This window comes from Tenrec ecaudatus, chromosome 1 (assembly GCF_050624435.1).
Source record: "Tenrec ecaudatus isolate mTenEca1 chromosome 1, mTenEca1.hap1, whole genome shotgun sequence".
Classification (NCBI taxonomy): domain Eukaryota; kingdom Metazoa; phylum Chordata; class Mammalia; order Afrosoricida; family Tenrecidae; genus Tenrec; species Tenrec ecaudatus.
Genome location: NC_134530.1, coordinates 149,879,515 through 149,900,457, shown reverse-complemented (window position 1 = coordinate 149,900,457; position 20,943 = coordinate 149,879,515). Strand labels below are relative to the sequence as shown.

The window sequence follows — 20,943 nt, the reverse complement described above, 5'->3', positions numbered from 1 at the left end:
ATAACCTTATATGATTAAAAAAACAAAAGTGTGTATCAGGGTTGCATTTTTTCACTATAGTTGGATAAATATAATGTCTGATGTGCAAATAAGCCGAGAACCTGGATTGTTTAAGAAGAATATGGCCTCGGTGTGGGGAAAGGAGAGTGAGCTTTAAGGGAGGAAATGGAATGCGTGCCCTGTTTCCGCTGTGTACAACTGCCTCCTTTCCCATGAGACCAGAAGAACCAGCTGGTGCCCAGGTACCGTTACTGAACATTTGGATCAAAGAATCTCATCAAAGGGGGCTAGGGGTTGGTGGGGTTGAAAGAATGCAGAACAGCATTTTAAAACTTTTATAGAATTCAAATTTCCTTAAAGCCATGGAGGCTGGATAGACCCCAGAGATAATACAGTAAAAAAGCTCTTCAAACCAAAATTATTCCCAAAGTCTTCGAAAAACCAAACAGACTTAAACTGTAAAGAAGGGCTGCCTTGAACATTCTGCTCTTTTGAGGTCAGTGGATATGGAATCAAACTCACAATAGCAACTTGAAGGAATAGACGAGCACTTCAGAGGGCCCGTGAACTGATGTCAGTAGGGAGGAACAACTCAGAAAAGGAGGGTGAGTGTCATTGCACAGCTCAAATAATGCAACCAATATGACGGAATTGGATGTGGAAAAGCTGTTGAGTTGATGTATGTTTTGCTCAACGATTTAAAGAGGACAGAAATTTCACAACTGGACCAATAAGCAACATCCTTATAATGGAAACGTGATTGAAGTTGTTAAGGATTTCATGTTACTTGGATCCAATCAATGGATCCAATCCAATCACGGAAGCAACAACCCATAAGTCAAAGGACAGGTTTATTGCCTCGGGCAAATCTGTTCCACGAGACCTCACTAAAATGTTGAAGAGCAAAGATGTCATTTTGAGAACTAGTGTGTGCCTGGCTCAAGCCTTGTGTTTCCAATTACCTCCCTGTGCTTGTGATATCTGGAAAGTGAGCAAGGAGGACTGGAGAAGAGTCGATACACTTGAATTGTGTTATCAGTAAAGAAATTCAGTATAACCAAGACTGCCAGAAGAATGACCAAATCTGTCTTCGAATTTAGAATATACCCTGAGAATTTAGGATGGTGCGACTTCGTCTCAGGTACTCTGGACATGTTATCAGGAGGGAGCACTTCCTTGTAAAGGACATCATGCTTGGTAAGGTCGAGGGTCATCGACAAAGAGGAAGACCTCAAAGGGGTGGGTGGATGGCCAGGGTGGCTGCAACAATGGTCTCCAATATAGAAACAGCCACTGCTGAGAAGCAGGGCCAGGCAGTGTCTGTTCTGCTGTACATGGGATTGCATCAGCATATGAGCCAGAGCCTCACAACAGCAACAACAACTGTTTTATTTTTAAAATGGATTTCTGTTGCCAAGTTCCTATTGCTGAATTGCCAAGTGATTTATTCAGTTCATCTATATTGCCATTCAGTAAACTCAAGAGAATCTGCTTGTCTCTTTGACTTTTTCTTTTTAAAATTATTTTAAAAGCTAGACATAGGAAAAGCATATTCTCTTTCCAGAATTTTTTCTGCTACTTTTTAACCTAAAAATGGCAGTCATTAAGCAACAAATTGAATTAATGGTCCATAGGCCCAGTACTGACTTTAATAAAAAACCAACAAAAACAAAGGTGGTCTTGTTGTTATTTAACTAAGAGTATCTGTTGTGCCTTACTCCTCTTCTGTAACAGTAGTGGCTGGTCGTGGTAATTTGTATTTTTGTCTGTTTTTTCCCAGAAGCTTACCCCTTCCTTTTTGACCTATGCCATATGAATAATAGACAGCATGCAACACTCAGATAGGACACTAATGTGTGAAGGTACTGTGTGGTTTGCAAAGACACTATAATGTGTGTTATGTTCATAAACATGGAGTATTTTGCTATGTCAATTTGTAAAGGCCTCTGGGAACTCTGAGGATGAAGTTGCACTGATACTTTTATAAGATTGACATCCTAATAGCTTTTCCTTCACCTCTTTGTTAGCTCCAAAATGGACTCTCTTATACCGAACACAGTAGCTTTCCAAAAAAACGTGACCACACTTTACTACAATAAATACATTTGCAATTCAGACACACACAAAACTGAAACAAAAGCTTCTGAAAGAACACTAACGCTTGCTTGCAGTGTGCTCCAAGTTCTATTTGTTCTACATTATTCAATCTAATTAAAAGCATTTTCAGACTCCCTCTTCCAACTAGGATGTAGAAAGACTTGAAAGACCTTTCTCCCATAGTAATGAAGTCCTAAACCAAATAAAATCCATCTATTTAGCTGGGCCTACAGTAGGTGTTGGGAGCCTTTTTCTGCCAGGGGTCATTTGGATAGTTAGGACATCTTTTGCAGGCCATACTTGTCAATCATTTAATTACCTCACCCTAATGTGATGACTGGAGGAGCCCCAGTGGAGTGGTGGTTACCAGGTGGGCTGCTATCTGCAAGGTCAGCAGTTTGAAACCACCAGCCTCTCCACAGGAGAATGACGAGGCTTTCGACTCCTGCAAACCCACAGGGGCAGTTCTTCCTTGTCCATAGGGTCGCTTTGAGTTGGCATTGACTCGATGGTCATGAAATCTTGAAATCCAGGAGCCATTCCCGTCATCACATTCAAAACCAAACTCGTTTTGGAACTTGGATTGAAATTTAGATGAATCTCAAATGCAAAAGCAAATTATTTGACCCAATAACTGTATGCCTTGTCTCCCCTTCTCCCCAAACTTTGTTCAGAAAGCAGTATTGGAAAAGAGCCAATGAGCCACAAAGAAGCAGTGTAGTTTCACATAGTTGTGCAATGAAACTCTAGTGGGGTTGAATTCAAATCCGAGACTAGTCAAGCTCCCCCAGCTCATACAGGTATGGGTCACTAACATCCACAGCACATTCTGTCAAATAAGACATCATTTGTTTTGTCTGCTATGGGAACACCATATGACTGGCATACCTCAGATATAGAGTGAGTCCAATTCCAGACCACTGCAAAAACGCAAATGTTGCAATAAAGCAAGTCATACATAGTTTTTTGATTTCTAGTGTTATGCTGTGATCTGCGAAGTCAGTGGTTTGAAACCACCAGCCGCTCAGAGGGAGAAACACAGGGCTTTCTACTCCCATGAAGAGTTATAATTTTGGAAACTCACAGGGTCAGTCTACCCTGCCCTATAGGGTCACTCTGAGTCAGCATCGACTTGATGGCAGTGAATGTAAATGAAAGTATGTCTACAGAGTGGCACCTAACAACGACAGTGGATTGTAATCTGTCAAATGTGCATAGCACTATGAAAACGTTTGAAATATTGTGAGCATTACAAAATGTGACACAGAGGCATGAAGCGAGCACATGCTGTTGGAGACTATGTATGTTTGCATATGTTTGATACACATGTATCAAAGTAAACCCCACATAAACTGCTAAGCTCTTAGCGCCCCTACCCTCAGGATTTGCAAATTTGCACCTGCAGTGGGCTGTGGCAAAGGTCCTCGCTCTCAGCAGTCTCAGAGAATTGGAAGTTGATGGATGGATTGGAGCAGCCGCAGCCCAGAGCTCCCCGAAGGCACTGGTCTTGGTGTGGCTTGTACACACCAGTGACAGGCGGCTGCTGGAGCAGGAGCCTCCTAAGCCATGCCAAGGTTCAGAGGCTGCAGCTCAGCTGAGGCAGCTACAGGAACTGAGCTGGGATAGTGTCTGCCACGAACGCAACGCTGGCCCGGCCTCCTGGGCTCCTCCAGGCATACCCCTCCACCCTACCCCAAAGATGTATGTGCTGCCAGGCATTGCCAAACAGATGTTATGTGGTGCATATGTTTGCACACATCTCCCATTTCAAAAGTTCACTTTCTGCCACTGTGCTTTTGCAAAAGACCTCCATGAGTACCTGTTTTCACTAAGCGAAGAAACCCACGAAGACTTTGACTTTTATCAAAGAACTAGCCCTCTGCGTTTGTTTTGCAGTGAGCGCCTAGAGTGGCCCCTGGCACCCTGAGCAGCAGCAAGAGTGGCACCACCAAGCCGATGTGCAGCCTTTGAGTGTCAAACCTCCAGAGCTTTGGCCTGTGACTGTGAACGATGTAAGGGCCGTCAGAAGTTTGTGGGAAATTTCCATGATCTCATAGCTCTCGTTTTCCACCAACTTTTTGAAGTCTTCCTGTATTATGTCAGTGTTTTTTTAGGTTTTATGTGTTGTCTATTTGGTATGATTTGGCAGGTTATTTTAGGGGATCCTGAGAATGCTTGAAAATTTTCCCATATAAATTAATGGTAATTACTTCCTTATTTTAGTGCCATTTTGACTTACAAAACATCTCCAAAGAACACTGATCTGATGTAAAAGTCAGCAGAGCTTGGGAAGCTGAGGGTTCATCTAATCCCTGGCAGTTTCCCTGTCCTACAACCTGTCACCCAGCCTCAGGCCAGCTTTGTCCGTCGGAGGAGTGTGAGCGCTCACCCTTCAACCTGACCTCCAAACTCAGGAAAGACACTTTTACTCTTGGCAAGATATAAAGCAAACAAGCAAAAACTAGACACTGTATCCTCCACTGTTCTTTTGTGCACCCTGCCATGAATATAAGTAAACATTTCAAGACATTAGAGGAAACCACCAAATGCGAACCCTGTTGTCTTAGTTACCTAGTGCCACTGTGACAGAAATCCCAAGAGTGAGTGGGTGGCTGTGAAAAGAACAGAGATTCATCTTTTTCACAGTTCTGAGGCTAATAGACCATATCAGAGCCTTGGCCAGTGTGATTCTCTGGGGGCCTCTCCCCTAGTTTCTGGTACCTGCTGGCAGTCCCTGGCATTCTTGCCTGTGTATGGGCATGCACATGCTATCTGCCTTTCCTCGGGGTCCCTGTATAGATTCTGCTCTTTGTGTAACTCAGCAGTGATTTGGGCTCATTGTTCACTCTACTATGGGACATCCTCATTAAGATAGCAAAATAAAGCCTTATATCTGAACAAGATCCTGCCTACAGGTGCAGGTGCCAAGACTTCAGTACATATTTAGGGGTGTACAGTTCAATCCTCTAACACAGATTATGAAAAAGCATAGTAGAAGCAAACCTGCAGATAATGCAGTTGTTGGAATTAGCTAACAAGGATTCTTCAAATTATAAATAAGTTATATAATATACAGGCAAAATTAACATAATGGATAAAAAGATTTCAGAAGAGAAATGAAAATATCTAAAAATAAGCACAAATAGAAAATCTGAAGCTGAAATATACAATATTTTGAATTTTAAAATATGTAATAGATGTACTTACTCAGAAGCCGATTGGCTCTGTTCTGTAGAAGAAATGGCATGAACTTGAAGAAATCAGGTTGACAGAATTTAAACAAAGTGAAAGAAAGAAGGGGGGAAAGAGGTTAGCATTGAATGTGTGTAACAGAAAACCCCAAAGGAAAGAGAGAACGGAACAAAAAAATTGAATTTTATGGAAAAGATAAACTAAGGTCCAAGAGATCTTGATAGAGAACAACCACAACTCTACAAACCTGAAGCAGGATAAATATACATAAAACCACAACAAACACCTGTTGTTATTAGTTATTTCTAACTCATAGGGTCCCCAAGGCTGGAGAGAAGCCGACTGGCCACATCGTCCTTCCATGGAGCGTTTGGTGGATTCAACCTGCCAACCTTTTGGTTAGCAGCTGAGCACTTTTCCCTGTGCCAACAGGGCTCCTTAGACCACGCTTAGGAGCACAAACAAACTACTGAAAAAACAAAGATAGCTCAAGAAAAAGCTCAAGGGAAGAAAAAACCCCAACTACATTACATACAAGAGAGTTAAGGTTGCTGATTGCTCATTGGGGCTGGGGGGTGGGGGAAATACTAACTCTGAATCAATAAAATGACCATTTTAAACTAATTAAAGGGATTAAAATAAAGTCACTATCCTAGAATTTCACATTCAAAAAAATTATCCTCCAAAAGTATAGGTGACATGAAAATGAATAAGCTGAGAAGGTGTGTTGCCAGATGTGCACTACAAGAACTGTAATGCAAAAGTACCTGGAGAGCATGATTCATGTGATTCGTCATGCTTTACAGATGGCAAGACCGAAACTGTAAAGTGACATGCCGTAGGTCACAGTGCTGACAAAGTGCAAAAGGGTTAGGACTAGGATCCAGTTCCTGGGCTTTCTAGCCAGTGCCCTTTGGGAAAGGCTAGTAGCACTTGGTGTGCCTCGAAAAGGTCGATCCCAGCTGCACTCTACTAGCCTTAGGACCTCGGACTCTTTGGAAAGTCACTGATCCCCATTTTTCAGGTCAGGAATGTGGCACAGAGAGATTAATGTCAGTTCTGCATGATTGGGGGGGGGGTGTAATGCTTATTAAAAGACCTGTATGTTGCTCTATGTTGTAGGCGTGCAATGTTAGTTCTCTGCTCCTCTTTGTACTATTGTGTGCTGCCATTTTTTTTTTAATCCATGAGATTTCCTTGGTCCATCTTTCCCACATGTTATCCTCTGTCTTTTGATATAAGCCATTCTTAGGATACCAACAGCGAATCTCTTCCCTGTTGGCCGTGCGCTTTCTCATAGCTGAGTAGTTGGAATCCCTTTGGCACCTATTTTCTTCAGATAAGCAGTCACTCTTGCACTAAAATTACAACTGGCATTTTAAAAATAGGCATCTGCACCTAAGCCTCATTTCCCAGGGCAAAAGAACAGCCCGGAGTTTAAGGTAAGACTACAGTGAATAGATATTACTCCTTGGGAGCTGATGCATTGCTGAGAAAGATATATCTGATGCTTAAGAAGATGGTTGTATGATAACTTACTTTACATTTCCTGATCAAAATCTGTTGTTCTACGCATGGGGAGGACTGTAGGGATGGCCCCACCATGACTCTGCGGGGGACAGCACCGGAGACACAGTGTGGGAATAGTGCACCGGTCTGGCCCCATCCCACTGGGGCGAAGCACTGAGGTCATGCCCATGCAGCAGAGCAGCAGGGGGAGCAGAGTGATGAAACTCCTGGGGAATACCAAAAATAGACTGGGGAGACAGAGTGTGGCACCCCATCACACTAGACTGAAAAACACTCATAAAGGCCAACAAACAGACTTTGAACTATTTATAGGCTTTTACATTTTTGTCAGTGGCTTTCTTTTTTGTTATTGTTATTTTGTTCTTGATTTCTGCTGCTGTTGTTATTGTTTTGTTGATTTTGACTTCCTTTGTTGTTTTATTTGGCTTTTCCTGTTTTTTTCATTTATTGATGTATATCTGCATTCCTGTCTAGATAAGATAAGCAGGATAAATAACTCGAAGATAAAAAGAGTGGGACCAGTGGTTCTGGGGGATATGGGAGAAGTGGAGATGGAAGAAAGGAAGGAGGGGTAGACCAACCCAGGGACAAGGGAACAACAAGTGAACTAAAATCAATGGAAGTAAGGTTGTAGGATGCCTAGTGGGGCTCAATCAAGGGCAATGTAGCAGCGAGAAATTACTAAGCCTGAATGGAGGTCAAACATGATGGTGAGACAAGAGGGAAGTAAAAAGGAAATAGAGGAAAGAACCAGGAGGCAAAGGACCTTTATAGAGGCCTAAATACAGGCATGCACATATGTAAATATATATATAGGAAATATATATATATATATAATGAGAGGGGAATAGAATTATGAACTTATATGTATATGTTAAGAATTAAGGTTGTAGATGGACATTGAGCCTCAACTCAAGTACTCCCTTAACACAAGAACACTTTGTTATAGCTTTCTGGCATTGTGTGATGCTTACCTTCCCTACATGATTGCTGAAGACAAAATAGGTACATAAGCAAATGTGGTGAAGAAAGCTGATGGTGCCCGAATATCAAAAGATACAGCAGCTGGGGTCTTAAAGACTTGAACATAAACAAGTGGCCATCTATCTCAGAAGCAATAAAGCCCACATGGAAGAAGCACACCAGCCTGCGTGATCATGTGGTGTCATTGGGATTAGGTATCAGGCATCTAAGACCCAGAATAAAACCATACCCGTGTGTGTGTGTGTGTGTGTGTGTGTGTGTGTGTGTGCATGGAGTGGAGACCCAATGCCCATCTGAGACAATTGGACATCCCCTCACAGAGGAGTCACAGGGAAGTGATGAGCCAGTCAGGGTGCACTTTATTATCAATGACACACACAACTTTCCTCTAGCTCTTTGGTGCTTCTTTCCCCCTACTATCATGACCTCAAGTCAAATCGATTAGACCAGAGCATGCACACTGCTACAGATAAGAGCCTGCAACACAGGGAATCCAGGATAGATTAACCCCTCAGGGCCAACAAGGAGAGTAGAGATACCAGGCGGGTAAGGGGAAGGTTGGGGGGGGGGAGAGGGGAGCCAATCACAATGATCTACATATAACCCCCCAGGGGGACGAATAACAGAAAAAGTGAGTGAGGGGCAACAGAAGACGATGTAAGATATGAAAAAGTAATCTATAACTTATCAAGGGTTCGTGGGTAAGGGAGGAAGGGAAGAAATGGGGAAATGATATCAGGGCCTCAAGTGGGAAAGAATGCTTTGAAAATAATGATGGCAACAAATGTACAAATGTGCTTGACACAATGGATGCACATGTGGATTGTAAGAACCCCCAATAAAATGATTTTAAAAAGAAATATGTATTGTGAATATTGTCTCCCAGATTATGGCTTATCATTCAATTTTTAAACAAAATCTTTAGATGACCAGAATGTTTGAATTTTGTTAATCAATTTATCAATTTATTTTCCATTATGGTTAGAGTTTTTGTGTCCTAAGAAATCATTAACTTTCTTTAAAGTCATGAAGATTTTCTGTTTTTCTAGAAGATGTAGAGTTGCAGGCGTTATATTTAAGGTTTCTGATCCCTTTCCTGTTAAATGTTTTAAAAGTGTGAAGCAAGGATTGTGTTTCATTTTTCATAAGATGAGCCTTTCTCCATTGAATTAACTCACTAGCATTGTGGAAATCAATTGACTGTGTAAGTGTGGGTCTATTTATGGTCACTGTATCCTTCTAGGGATCCATTGGTGTACCCCTTCCCTAATGCACACTGTCTTTGGTAGTGTGGTTTATATAAATTAATCCTGCTGGGGCCAGATGGCTCAGAATGCAACTAGGGTGAGGGGAGAGTTAGATATGAGGTGCCTATAAGAATAAAGACTGAAGAAACTCTTGTTTTGGTGAATGAGTCTAAGCAAGCCACATTAAAAAGGGTTTACATTTATTTGGCAAAAATTAGCACTGTAATCAGATGTAAAGACAATTTATCAACATAGTTGTAGATCTAATTTTTTTCTTTTTAAAATCATTTTATTGGGGGCTTGTACAACTCTTATCACAATCCATACTTCCATCCATTGTGTCAAGCACATTTGTACATTTGTTGTCATCATTCTCAAAACATTATAGATCGAATTTTTTAATTAACTAAAATGTTTTTTATTTTGATAGTTTGCTTTTTAAAATTTTCTATGTATCAGTAAACACATTTTGGAGCAGTTAAGATACCTCTTTCCAATATCTGCCTGTGTTAAGGAATTTCTTACACTGCTGTGCAACTCGGCTACCATGGAAACAGCACCAGGGCACAGCATTTATATTGGTGTGTGAATTACATAGCCTAAGCCAACTGTTGCTGATCACCTTCTTATTTTGCCCCAGAATTGTTCATCTTTTTCTCCTCATTTTGACCTAACCCACCCTTACACCCATTGCCTTCAGCACAGAGTAGAACTGCCCCATAGGACGTCCAAGCCCATGAATCTGTAGGGAAGCAGATGGCCAGATATTTCTCCCACAGAGCAGCTGGGGCGTTCGAACCAGCCCCTCCACAACCAGGTTCACTTCAGTTTGACCTAAACAAAGAGTTAACAAAGACAGCCCCAAACTCCTACTAGGCTTCCGGGGTCCAGAGGAAAGATTCGTATCTTGTGTATAAGGAGGGAAAGCTGAGTCTCAGGACACCCCCCAATCCTTGGGATCCTGAGTAAGCAACGGAGTCAGAAAGAATTTTAGTCACGAGTGATAGATGAATGACTCTTCAAATTCTGTGCATTAGTCTTTAGGTATTGGGGAGGGTTGTTTTAGTTATTCTTTGTTCCCATCTACATGCGTGGGTTTTTTAATGATTTGCTTTGCACCCAGCCCCCGCGACATGTATTTACTGACAAAGCTGGTGTTCCTGCACATGTGTAGGAATGGTTTCAGTGAAAGTTGGTGGAAGTCCTGATTAGTAGTTGCTCTGCTATAGTAAGTCACACCCCCGTGGGTGGGTGGGTAGGTGGTGTGTATATCAGTGTCGGTCAGCTCCTGAGCCAAGATATTTTCCTGCCTGTTAGTTAATCAAGGCCACACAGACTAAGCTCACGGAAGGATGACCCCTGCCTCAGGAAGTTTTGAATCAATTGCTATTTATAACTAATCCAGAGTAGATGTCAGGTCTTCGCGCCATCGGTAGAAAAACTTTCCTGCCAAATTTTACCCTTGAGGAAATAGTTTATGGGCCTAACTGAGTGAAGCTTCTGTGTGAAAGGAGGGAGTGTGACAGCATCTGTAAATATTTTTGCTGATTTGGGCCAAACGTGTGGTGACAGAGATATGGGACGTTCAGTCAGTGACAATAGATTATGTTTTAAAGCAACTCTCTCTGAAAAAAAAAGAAAGGAAGCTAAAAAAGACAATGACAACTAGTGCTGAGTTACAGGGCACCTTGGACGGGCTTCAGCTCTTTGTGTGTGGAATCTGGCAACTGCTAATAGTGAAGTTGAAGTGAGGGTTGGTCATAAGCTAATATTTTAACAGCATTAGAAAGGAGTGTGAAAGTAGCTGGCGTCGTGTTTCTAGACTTTCTCTTGCTCTGAATATACACATTCAGGTCATTTGTGCTGTATTTCTGTATATCTATGCATTTTATACTTGGCACTGGCCTTTGTTTCATTAAAAGAAAACTTCATAAAGAAATGATTAATTTAAAAAATAACATTATATACTGCTAGGTATAATCTCTTCTAAAATTATATCCCAGCTGACTTTAGGAAATTAAATATGGCAGGACATTAAAGCTGGCTACTTGAGAAATACACGAAGCAGCGTTTTCTCAGTAGTTTTGCGTCCAGCATTGCAGGAATGCCTTTTAGAACTGAGTTACTCAATAGATGACAAGTACATGTATACATATGCATTGTTAAGGAACCAGTTAGGGAAGGGAGGGCCATGGTTTCGTGGAGTTGACATTGGGAAATTACAGAACCATGCTAACACACTCTGTTTCATTTTAATAGAGAGAATCAAGATAAAGCTGTGCGAGTTCTCAGCAAGGATCAATGACCAATTTTTGTACTTCTTAAAAAGAGCCCTTCAAGTTGAAGATGAAAAGCAACGAGTGGAATTGCTTGCTTCTCACTGACAGAATAAAGGATACAGCGCTCCACACTTCCCTGTAATGGACCCTTGGTTGTAAAAAGTTACCACTTGCCATGCACCCAACAGGGAACATGGATGTTGGGTTTTCTCGTTCTGCTGCTCAGACACTCTCGAGAAGTCACTGTAAAAACATCAAACTGAAAATCTCTCAGTGGGAAGGAAGGACAAACGGGAAATGTAATCCAGATAAGTGGCACCCAAAGGACTTTGGGGTGAAATATAACCAGCACCAGGACATCCTTCCCAAGAAAAGACTTGTTGCTGAGGCGGAAAGTCGAGCTTTGGATGCAAGCAGCTCTCAGAATGTGGGTGTAGGTCTGCAGGAAGATGCCAAAAGCCGCGGCCAAAGTGAGGGTGAAAGCGAGAGTCCTAAACACAGCGATGCAGGTCTCTGTGGGGATGACTCAGACACGCCATGGGTGTGCTCTCGGGTCAGACAACTCGAAAACTGGAAAGAAGTTGTGTTGGACCCAGAGGCGTCATTACCTCCAGGGAACTTCTACACCTCACAAATACTGTGGAAGAAAATTGAAGCCCTTCCCCCAGATAAAGTATTAAACTTGGCTTTACGGAATTGTGACTCTTCAGAAAAACTGGATTTCAGCGCTCTGGATAGTTCCTATGGAGAAACCAAGAGCTTGGAGAACATTTACGCTGAGCCTGAGGGGCAAGAATGCAGACCGTCTATAAATCCTTTGCCAAAACCTCGTAGGACATTCAGATATTTATCTGAATCTGGCGTTATGGCATATAAAGAAAGAAACTGTGACAGAAAACACTGTGAAAATAATTCTTGTGCAGCATCTGTTGCCCCTTCTCAGGCACCCGAGACAAAGAAATGCGGTGGAAAAATCAGAGGGAGATCTAAAAGGTATGTTTTATCCTATAGCTTGTGATCTGTATAATTATTGAGCCCAGCCCCACAAAGCAACCCCTTTACGATTTTCCTTTTAGAGTTACAGCCCTGGTTTGAACAGACAGAAGGTGACTCACAGTGGGGGGACATAGAAGTATAGGAAATAGTCAGGAGCTTTGGTAACTATGGGGCAAGTCTATTCTGTCATGTAGGGTGGTTTTCATAGGAACTCCTCTCCCCCCCCCCACACACACACACATAGGAACTCTCTAAGACAATCTACTGACAAGCATCAGATAAACTTGAATCCACAGGGAAACAATTTTAGTCTTCCACTTCATCCAGGGCATGTTGGCCTTGGCGCCATTCTTTGCGAGGGTGATCTGAGAAAGGAACTGAATGTGAACACGGTGGGACTGGCTAAAAGCCTCCTTTATTCCTCATTGCGCACCCAGAGGAGCCACCTGGTTGTTTATTCTTAGGTAGCTGATCAGAACAGTTGGTAAGTGTGCCTGCAATTCCGTTAATAGTCAATAGTGGTTTACCCTCCCAATATAAAGAGGCGAGTTTTGAAAGGCCTAACTTTAAAATCTCTTTCCTTTCTTCAGGAAATCCTTTGAATTTGAGGATATTCAGCACTTTCGAAATCGGAATGCACAGAGGATTCATGAAGAACTTGGAAGAAATTCTGGGTCAGCACTTTATTACACTCAGTCTGAGGACAATATCTACGAGGATATCTTATGTACGTATCTTATGCCCACAAACTTTGCAATTAGACTGAATGAATATGTATGTGGTGGAGCCCTAACAGTAAGATGGTATTTCCTTTCACCATTTAGCATATCTTACTGAGATGATGGAAACCTTCAGTGAATAGTATCTTTTGTTCTTTAAATATTTCACTCAGGGTAATGGGGCTGCTCAGTGTAGAGTAGATGTCTTTATTTTAGTATTTTAAGGATTCTTTTAGTTCAGAGGAAGTACAGATTGGTTATTAGCATAAAAGGACTTGGTTTTGAAGATGCTTACCCCATCAACAGAGTAGAATAAGAAAATGGAAATAGTCTTTTCTTTCCTTTTCTAGCTGTGATCACTTAGTTTAGTTTTTATTTAGATTTACCTCAAAAAATTTTTTTCTTCATTATTTTCCAAGATCCAGCCAAAGAAAATCCATATGAAGATATTCCAATACAGCCCATACCCATGTGGAGATCTCCTTCAGCATGGAAGCTGCCGCCCCCTAAAAACACTTTCAAAACGCCCAAGGTATGATCCCAGAATTTAATGGAAGAAGACGTTTAGCGTTAATTAGGTCCTTACAAATAGGTCAAGATGGTTTAACTGGGGCCCAAATCAGGCACTGAGAATGTGGTTTTGGTTATTGTGTTTTTCTATTTGCTTTGCTTTGTGGGGTAGTACAATGTTTTTGCTTTGTGTTAGCACTTTGTTTTTGAATTTGAATATGAGTGCCTTTAAACCAGGCATGCACTTTCCATTTTCAGTTCACGCCAGTTCCCATGACTCCTCATCAATCTCATCTAGCTGTGGCCTAAATTACCTGCCCAAACGCATCCGTAACCCATGACAGCATAGGCTCCTTGAGTTAATGAGGCCTGAGAGCCATTGTTCACTGAAAATTTGATTACATTGTAATAGAAGAATTTTGGATTAGGAACCAGAGAAACTTCTTTATAAATGGTGAGAAAGGAAATAGAGAATCCTTGCACAAGTCCATTATTATTGACAAGATAAGATAAATATGCTCCTGGGATAGCTTTGCCTTCGCATGAAAACACAGCATAAACTAGATGATTGGACCCTGACCCCTTACCACTTTAACTTCTCCACTTTCAGCTTCCTCCCAAACCTCAGTTCTTTCTCCGGAAAACGATGGAACTGAAGAACTCACAAGCTTTTTTACGGTTGAAACTTACAAAGGATGCCACTTTGCCCGTCACGTTAACTGAATGGAAGCTATTCCGAGCTGGAGAAGTTGCCAACCGGAAAAGGAAAAACCTGCCAAGGGTAAGGACTCCAATACTTTCTTTCTTTGACTCTTATTAATTATTCCTCACTTCCAGAAATGAGAATAAATAGACTGAAATAAATAACAAGTTAGAATGCACCCATTAGAATTAGAAGGTTTGGAAAGCAACCTTATGCTTTAAACTTTTGCTCACGCAAGGCAAACGCATGAATGGCTTTTGCCAGGAACTGGACTTGGAAAATGGATTTTTAACTGGACTTCCCTTTATTAACCTTTGTTCTTATTAATCCCGCCACCTCTGTCACTCTAAAGGAGGTCTCAGAATCTCGTCTTAAAGGACTTTTTAATCACATTAGGTCACTGCCTTTGTCACAGCTCACTGACTTAAGTGATTACAGAAGTAAATTAAGGTTTGTCCCAGGGTTTACAGATTTTTACTTAAGGCAAAGTACAAAGATCTCAAAAGGTATTGCTCAATAATCAGAGACACCTTTATTGAACAAAAATATCAAAATGTGAAGCTGTGGGTTCTTGATATATCCTCCTGATAGGTCCACACCCTTCTGAAGGTAGCTTTTCTATCTCTCGACCCTTCCCTGAAAAATTCTTCACTCTTGAATTTATACCATGTTAGAGAGGCAGTTCTAGCACCCGCAAGGGACTCAACTCATGTTCCTTTCCAGTGTTTTTTGAGTTAGGGGAACAAAAATAAAGTCTAAAGGACCAAGATCAGGGTGAACAGTGTAAGGTTCTCAATAAAATTCTTGTCGGACAGCCCTTACTGCCTCTGAGTAATGAGCCAATGCTTTGTTGTGATAGGAAAAAAATGATGCCAGTGCAGCTTTCCTGGCCTTTTCCTCACCAGTGCAATTTTGAGTTTTTAAAAAGTCTTCATAATGACTGTCCTCTGTCTGGAGAAAATCTATCAAAACTGCCCGTTGAAAACTCAAGAACGCTCACCATACCTTTAAAGTGGAGGGGCAGTGAGAAACGGAAAGGCCTCAAGGAGATGGATTGACACCTTGGCTGCCACAATGGGCTCTGGCACGGGGACCCTGGTGAAGATGGCACAGGACAGTGCCAAATGTTTTGCATTGGGTCGCCGTGAGTTGGAATCGATTTGATGGTACTTAGCAACAACTACATAACCTTTTGAGCCAACCCCCTCTGCCTTGAACATTTAAATTGGCCCAGCAGGAGTCCTTGAAAACTACTGTTTTGATTGGATCTTTTCTTTTTAGATATATCTCAAAATTATTTTAATCAGATCCTTGAAAAACTAGAGGTCTCTATCAAAAATTCATTATTTATAAGGGTGCCCCAGGAAAAGAGACAATGCCACAATGGCATGCTTGTTATCTGGTGTCACTTGAGGGCTCTGGATATCTTAGGGCAGCAGTACATAGAAAACACAGGGAATTAAACACAATCATGTCTCCTTCTGAAACTAGTAATAAATGGCTGTTTCTCATTCTCACTGCCATTGAGTCAGTTCCGACTCGTGGCCACCCTAGAGGACAGGGCAGAGGTGCACAGAAACTCACTCCAGATACAAAGAAGGTAGGTACCAAAATTTTGAAGAATTGCAGAATCCTACCTTCCTTTGGGATACATTAACAGCAACAGCTTCATAAGCGAGAATCACCTTGATCAGCCTTACTTTAGCCCCACATTTTCTTTTACATCTGTTGGATGTAATGATCTCTTTTACTGTTCAGCCCAAATTCAGGGGGATAAGGGCCTAGTCGGGTGGCTCAGGAAAGATGTTTTTATAATGGCAGTGAGCTTGTCTTCACGCCCACCCTTACCCTCTCCTTTGTGGAAACCTCCAAAGTCTCAGAAGTGGTTTCCTCCATGATCACATGGCAGTTGTAATCTATCTGATTCAACAGAATTCTTCTAGCAAGATATAGCTGAATACTTGTGTGCGATAAGACCACGGGACCCTTCACGTTCATTCTTGTTACATAGACCACCCTGAGATGGGCTAGTCGAGCCGTGTACATCCCATGTCAAGCTTCATGCAGAGAGAACAGCACCCACCAAGAGCCACTATGTCTCAATGATCACTTGTAGATTTATTCACACCGTTGTCATGGTTTTTTGTTTTTTAATTTGGGATGTTATAAGAAAAAGCTTCCTACCCCTGCAGAGAGTTACAGTCTCAGAAACCCAACTGTGCACCTCTGCCCTGTCCTCTAGTGTGGCCACGAGTCGGAACTGACTCAATGGCAGTGAGAATGAGAAGCAGCTATTTAATACTAGTTTCAGAAGGAGACATGATTGTGTTTAATTCCCTGTGTTTTCTATGTACTGCTGCCCTAAGATATCCAGAGCCCTCAAGTGACACCAGATAACAAGCATGCTATTGTGGCATTGTCTCTTTTCCTGGGGCACCCTTATAAGACCAAGAAAAGTATATTACTGAGAGAACTTACCTGCATCCGTCCACTGAACACATAAATGTGTTATAAACAGGTTTTGTTGGGAATAAACTACACATATGAACTGGAACCCTGGTAGCAGTACTTTGTGACTCACTTTAATATATTCCACAAACAAATGCAGCCTTGGAAGAAGTGATCACTTGTCTATGAAGAGGCTTTGAAAAGTCCGTAGGGGAATTCCAGTATCTCTAGTTCCATATTTGCATAAACTTTTTGAAGCCTCCTTTCTTTTTTTTATCGTTTTATTAGGGGCTCATACAACTCTTATCACCATCCATACATACATCATTGTGTAAAGCACATTTGTAAATTCATTGTCCTCATCATTCTCAAAACATTTGCTCTCCACCTAAGACCCTGGCTTCAGCTCCTCATTTTCCCCCTCCCTCCCCACTCCCTCATGAACCCTTGATAATTTATAAATTATTCTTTTGTTATATCTTGCCCTGTCTGACGTCTCCCCTCATCCACGTTTCTGTTGTCCATTCCCCAGGGAGGAGGTCACATGTAGATCCTTGTAATCGGTTTCCCCTTTCCAACCTACCCTCCCAGTATCGCCACTCACACCACTGGTCCTGAAGGGATCATCCGTCCTGGATTCCCTATGTTTCCAGTTTCTATCTGTGCCAGTGTACATCCCCTGGTCTAGCCAGATTTGTAAGGTAGAATTGGGATCATGATGGGGGGTGGGGTGGAGGAAGCATTTAGGAACTGGAGGAAAGTTGTATGTTTCATCATTGCTAGTTCGCACCCTGACTGGCTCATCTCCTCCCCAAGACCCTTCTGTAAGGGCTGTCCAGTGGCCTACAAATGGGCCTTGGGTCTCCACCCCGTATCCCCCCACATTCACTGTGATATGATTTTTTGTTTTTTGATGCCTGATAACTGATCCCTTTGGCTCCTCGTGAATGCACAGGCTGGTGTGCTTCTTCCATGTGGGCTTTGTTGCTTCTGAGCTAGACGTCCATTTGTTTACCTTCAAGCCTTTAAAACCCCAGATGCTATATCTTTTGAAAGCCGGCCACCGTCAGCTTTCTTCACCACATTTTCTTATGCACATATTTGTCTTCAATGATCATATCAGGGAGGTGAGCACACAATGATATGATTTTTTTGTTCTTTGATGCCTGATAGCTGATCCCTGCGGCACCTCGTAATCATGCAGGCTGGCGTGCTTCTTCCATGTGGGCTTTGTTGTTGAAGCGTCCTCTTATGCAGAAATTTGGAAGACAATTGGCTGGCATAGATGTTAATGATTATTTCAAAGAAAGCTGATCCAACAGTCTGGAAACTATCAAACAATATGTGTTCTATCACAGACAAGTAAAATTTTGTGGGACTGCAACTACAGCATAGTTTGAAATCAGGAAACTTGGACAACTTGGCCATATTTACTCAATCTATAGACTGAGCAAAGAGTCTGAGAAGCTAGACTATACGATCTCTTGATGAAAGTGATGAAGCACAGACTTAGGAAGCTCAAACACTATAGACTTGATGGTCCATAACAACAGCAGCATCATAATCTAGTAAAAGAGGCCTGCTGAAGGGAACACCGAAGATATGGGTGCTGTAGCAAAATGTGGTGAAGAATTTAGAAGGTACCTGGCTATCAGATAAAATAGTATCTGGGGTCTTAAAGGCTTGTCTCCAAACAAGCAGCCATCCAAGTGAGAGGTCAACTAAGTCCACATGGAAGAAGCTCACCATCATCAGTCACCAAAGGACTGGAATCCATAGAATTCAAAGTCGAAGGAGGGATCAGTATCAGAACCTAAATTGTGAAAATCCGCTGTGCAGAAGGCAGTGGATGACAGTGGGAACCCAAGATTCCTTTGTGGATGAATCTACAAGGAAATAAGCTACATCAGAAATCAGCCTCTGGAGAACTCCTCCTATCTAAAAGTAAGGGATGGGAGGAGAGTGGTCACTGAGCAGAGTGCTTGGGAGAGAGAAGTATACACGAGCAAAGGCATACATCTGACCCGAACAGTTGAAACAGTTGAAACTTTGGCAGTAGATTCCCTCTATGTTGCATGCTGGGATCTGACCTGGTATCCAAAATTTTCTCTATTTTTGGTTTGTATTGTTTTGTGTGGTTTTTGTTCATTCTCAGGTGTTATGTCAATGGAGATAACCCTCTTGAAGCTGTGTCGTATGTTTTTCTGTTTTTTGGTATATAAAACCCAGGATTGGTGAACCTATAGGCACAGCAAGTAAAATATAAGGGGTTCTGGGGGTGGGGGGACAGCGGTGGTGGTGAGGTGTGTAAAAGGGAGACAATGTCCTGGAGTCCATGTAGAAAAAGAATCGTTGAAAACGGATTGTGGTAGCAATTGTACAATTCTCACTGATGTGACTGAAATATGGAATGATACATGTATTAAATCCCAACTAATTAAAAAAAACATAAGTGCAACAGCCAAAGGGCTTGGCTGCTAATCAAAGGTCAGCTGTTGAACCCACCAGTGCTTCCCATAGACAGATGAAAAGGCCTGCGCCGTAAGGGTACAGTCATGGAAACCCGCCCTAGAAGCCAGTGCTGCTGTAGTCGGGTAAGGTCACAATGATTGGAATTGACTCCAAAGCAGTGGGGTTGTTTTTTTTTTTTTTTGGTTGTTTCTTTCTTACTTTTTTTTTAATGTGAGACAAAATTTTCAATTTAGATGAAAGAAAAGAGAAATCTATCACTTGGAAATAGAAATTGCTAGCAATTATACTAATTAAATTACTTCTCTGAGCATAAAAAAGGCAGTAAGTATAGAAGTTATTTAGCTTAGAAATGTGGGACCCACAAAGAATTAATTGGGATTATATATTTTCTTTTAGGAAAGACGTTTAAGGAATTACATGGAAGTATTTTTCAAGAATGTTGTCAAGATTGAAAAATACTGTGCAGCTGTCACGCAGCCCTCTGGAAAAGTTTTTATTTCCCTTTATCTCATCTGATGTAGCTGGATTTGAAAACCGCTGATGTGTGGTTTCATTTAGCCTATAATTCTTTTAGCCTATGATTTTGGTACCTGACTTTAACATTAACCAGAAGTCACAGCTGTTTCTTGGTTTAGTAACTCCTGTTGAGCTCCTGTTACTTTACCTCTTCTGCTCAATTTCCTGCCTCTTCCTCTTTAGCATATGAAGAGTTAAAGGTGCACACTTTAAAAAACAAGCTAAACGGACTTCTCTCAGTAGAAAAACAAATCTTTTGCTGTTTTTTCTCCTGCGTGTGGTGAGGAATATTTAAACATCTGAGGTTTACAGAGCTGCAAGGCATCCGGCAGTGGCTGTGTGGATCATGCCGGCACAACAAAGCAGCCTCCCGCATGGCCCAGAAACAACAGGTCCATGTGTGCACCGGAGGAAGAGTGCAAACACAAAAGGGATTGCGTTTGGATGTGGCTCCTGGAATAGCATGACCGAATCCTTGAGCGTTATGCACGGTGGCGTTTAATGAGTGCCCATGAGACTTTGGAGGGCTTTTGACTTCACGCCTCAGTATTTTATGTCCTGTGTGTCCCCAGAGACTAAGCCAGTTCCCTTTCTGATTATAGGAAGCATGATCCAACCGTTCCTTTTCTAATATTTTCCTGAAAGTTTTCTTGAGGAAGCAAAGGATGATCGACTCTAAATTCTGGAGCGGGAACAGACTTGTGAACAGCATTTCTGCTGGTGCTCCTCCATGAACGCACGTTCTGTAGGCAGGATGCAGTTTGGCTTTGGAGTGTGTTCAGGAACAGCTTTCCACAAGAAAAACATTTCTCATTTCTCTCCCCTTTGATGACTAGAGCTATCCCTGGAAGGGAAGCTGCTTTCATAATTTGAAAACCACTGATCTAGTCCATATGCCTCCTCCCCACCCTTCCTTTCTCTCCCTGCTGTGGGAGCTTGTGTGGGATTGTTTGCTAGAGTCGGTTTCCTAATGTTGTGTATTGTTTTTGTCAAAGATCTACAGCAATATGGTCTCTGTCGTTTCTTAGGACGACTATTCTGCAATATTTCCTGCCACTAGACATGAAATGTAAGCTCTTCTACCTAGTTCTACCTACTAGTAATTTAGACGAGTTCATAGTCTAAATTAAAATCTTATTACCTTATATCCTCTTTCTAGAACACATATTTCCCTTTATAATATTTGAGTATAATTTTCAAATGCACATTAATAATTATGCTCTCTTTAGTCATTTTGATCTCAAAATACA

General features: G+C 41.8%; 1 protein-coding gene across 1 annotated transcript in view; it reads left to right on the top strand.

Moving 5' to 3' along the window:
• DENND2C (DENN domain containing 2C) overlaps positions 1 to 20,943 on the top strand; it is a 97,470-nt gene that overhangs the window by 37,300 nt on the left and 39,227 nt on the right. Inside the window, exons 2-5 of the mRNA XM_075559655.1 lie at positions 11,310 to 12,322; positions 12,916 to 13,052; positions 13,464 to 13,576; positions 14,165 to 14,335. Of these exons, the coding sequence (XP_075415770.1) occupies positions 11,505 to 12,322; positions 12,916 to 13,052; positions 13,464 to 13,576; positions 14,165 to 14,335 (1,239 nt within the window). The 5' untranslated portion in view covers positions 11,310 to 11,504. The remainder of the gene's footprint in view (positions 1 to 11,309; positions 12,323 to 12,915; positions 13,053 to 13,463; positions 13,577 to 14,164; positions 14,336 to 20,943) is intronic.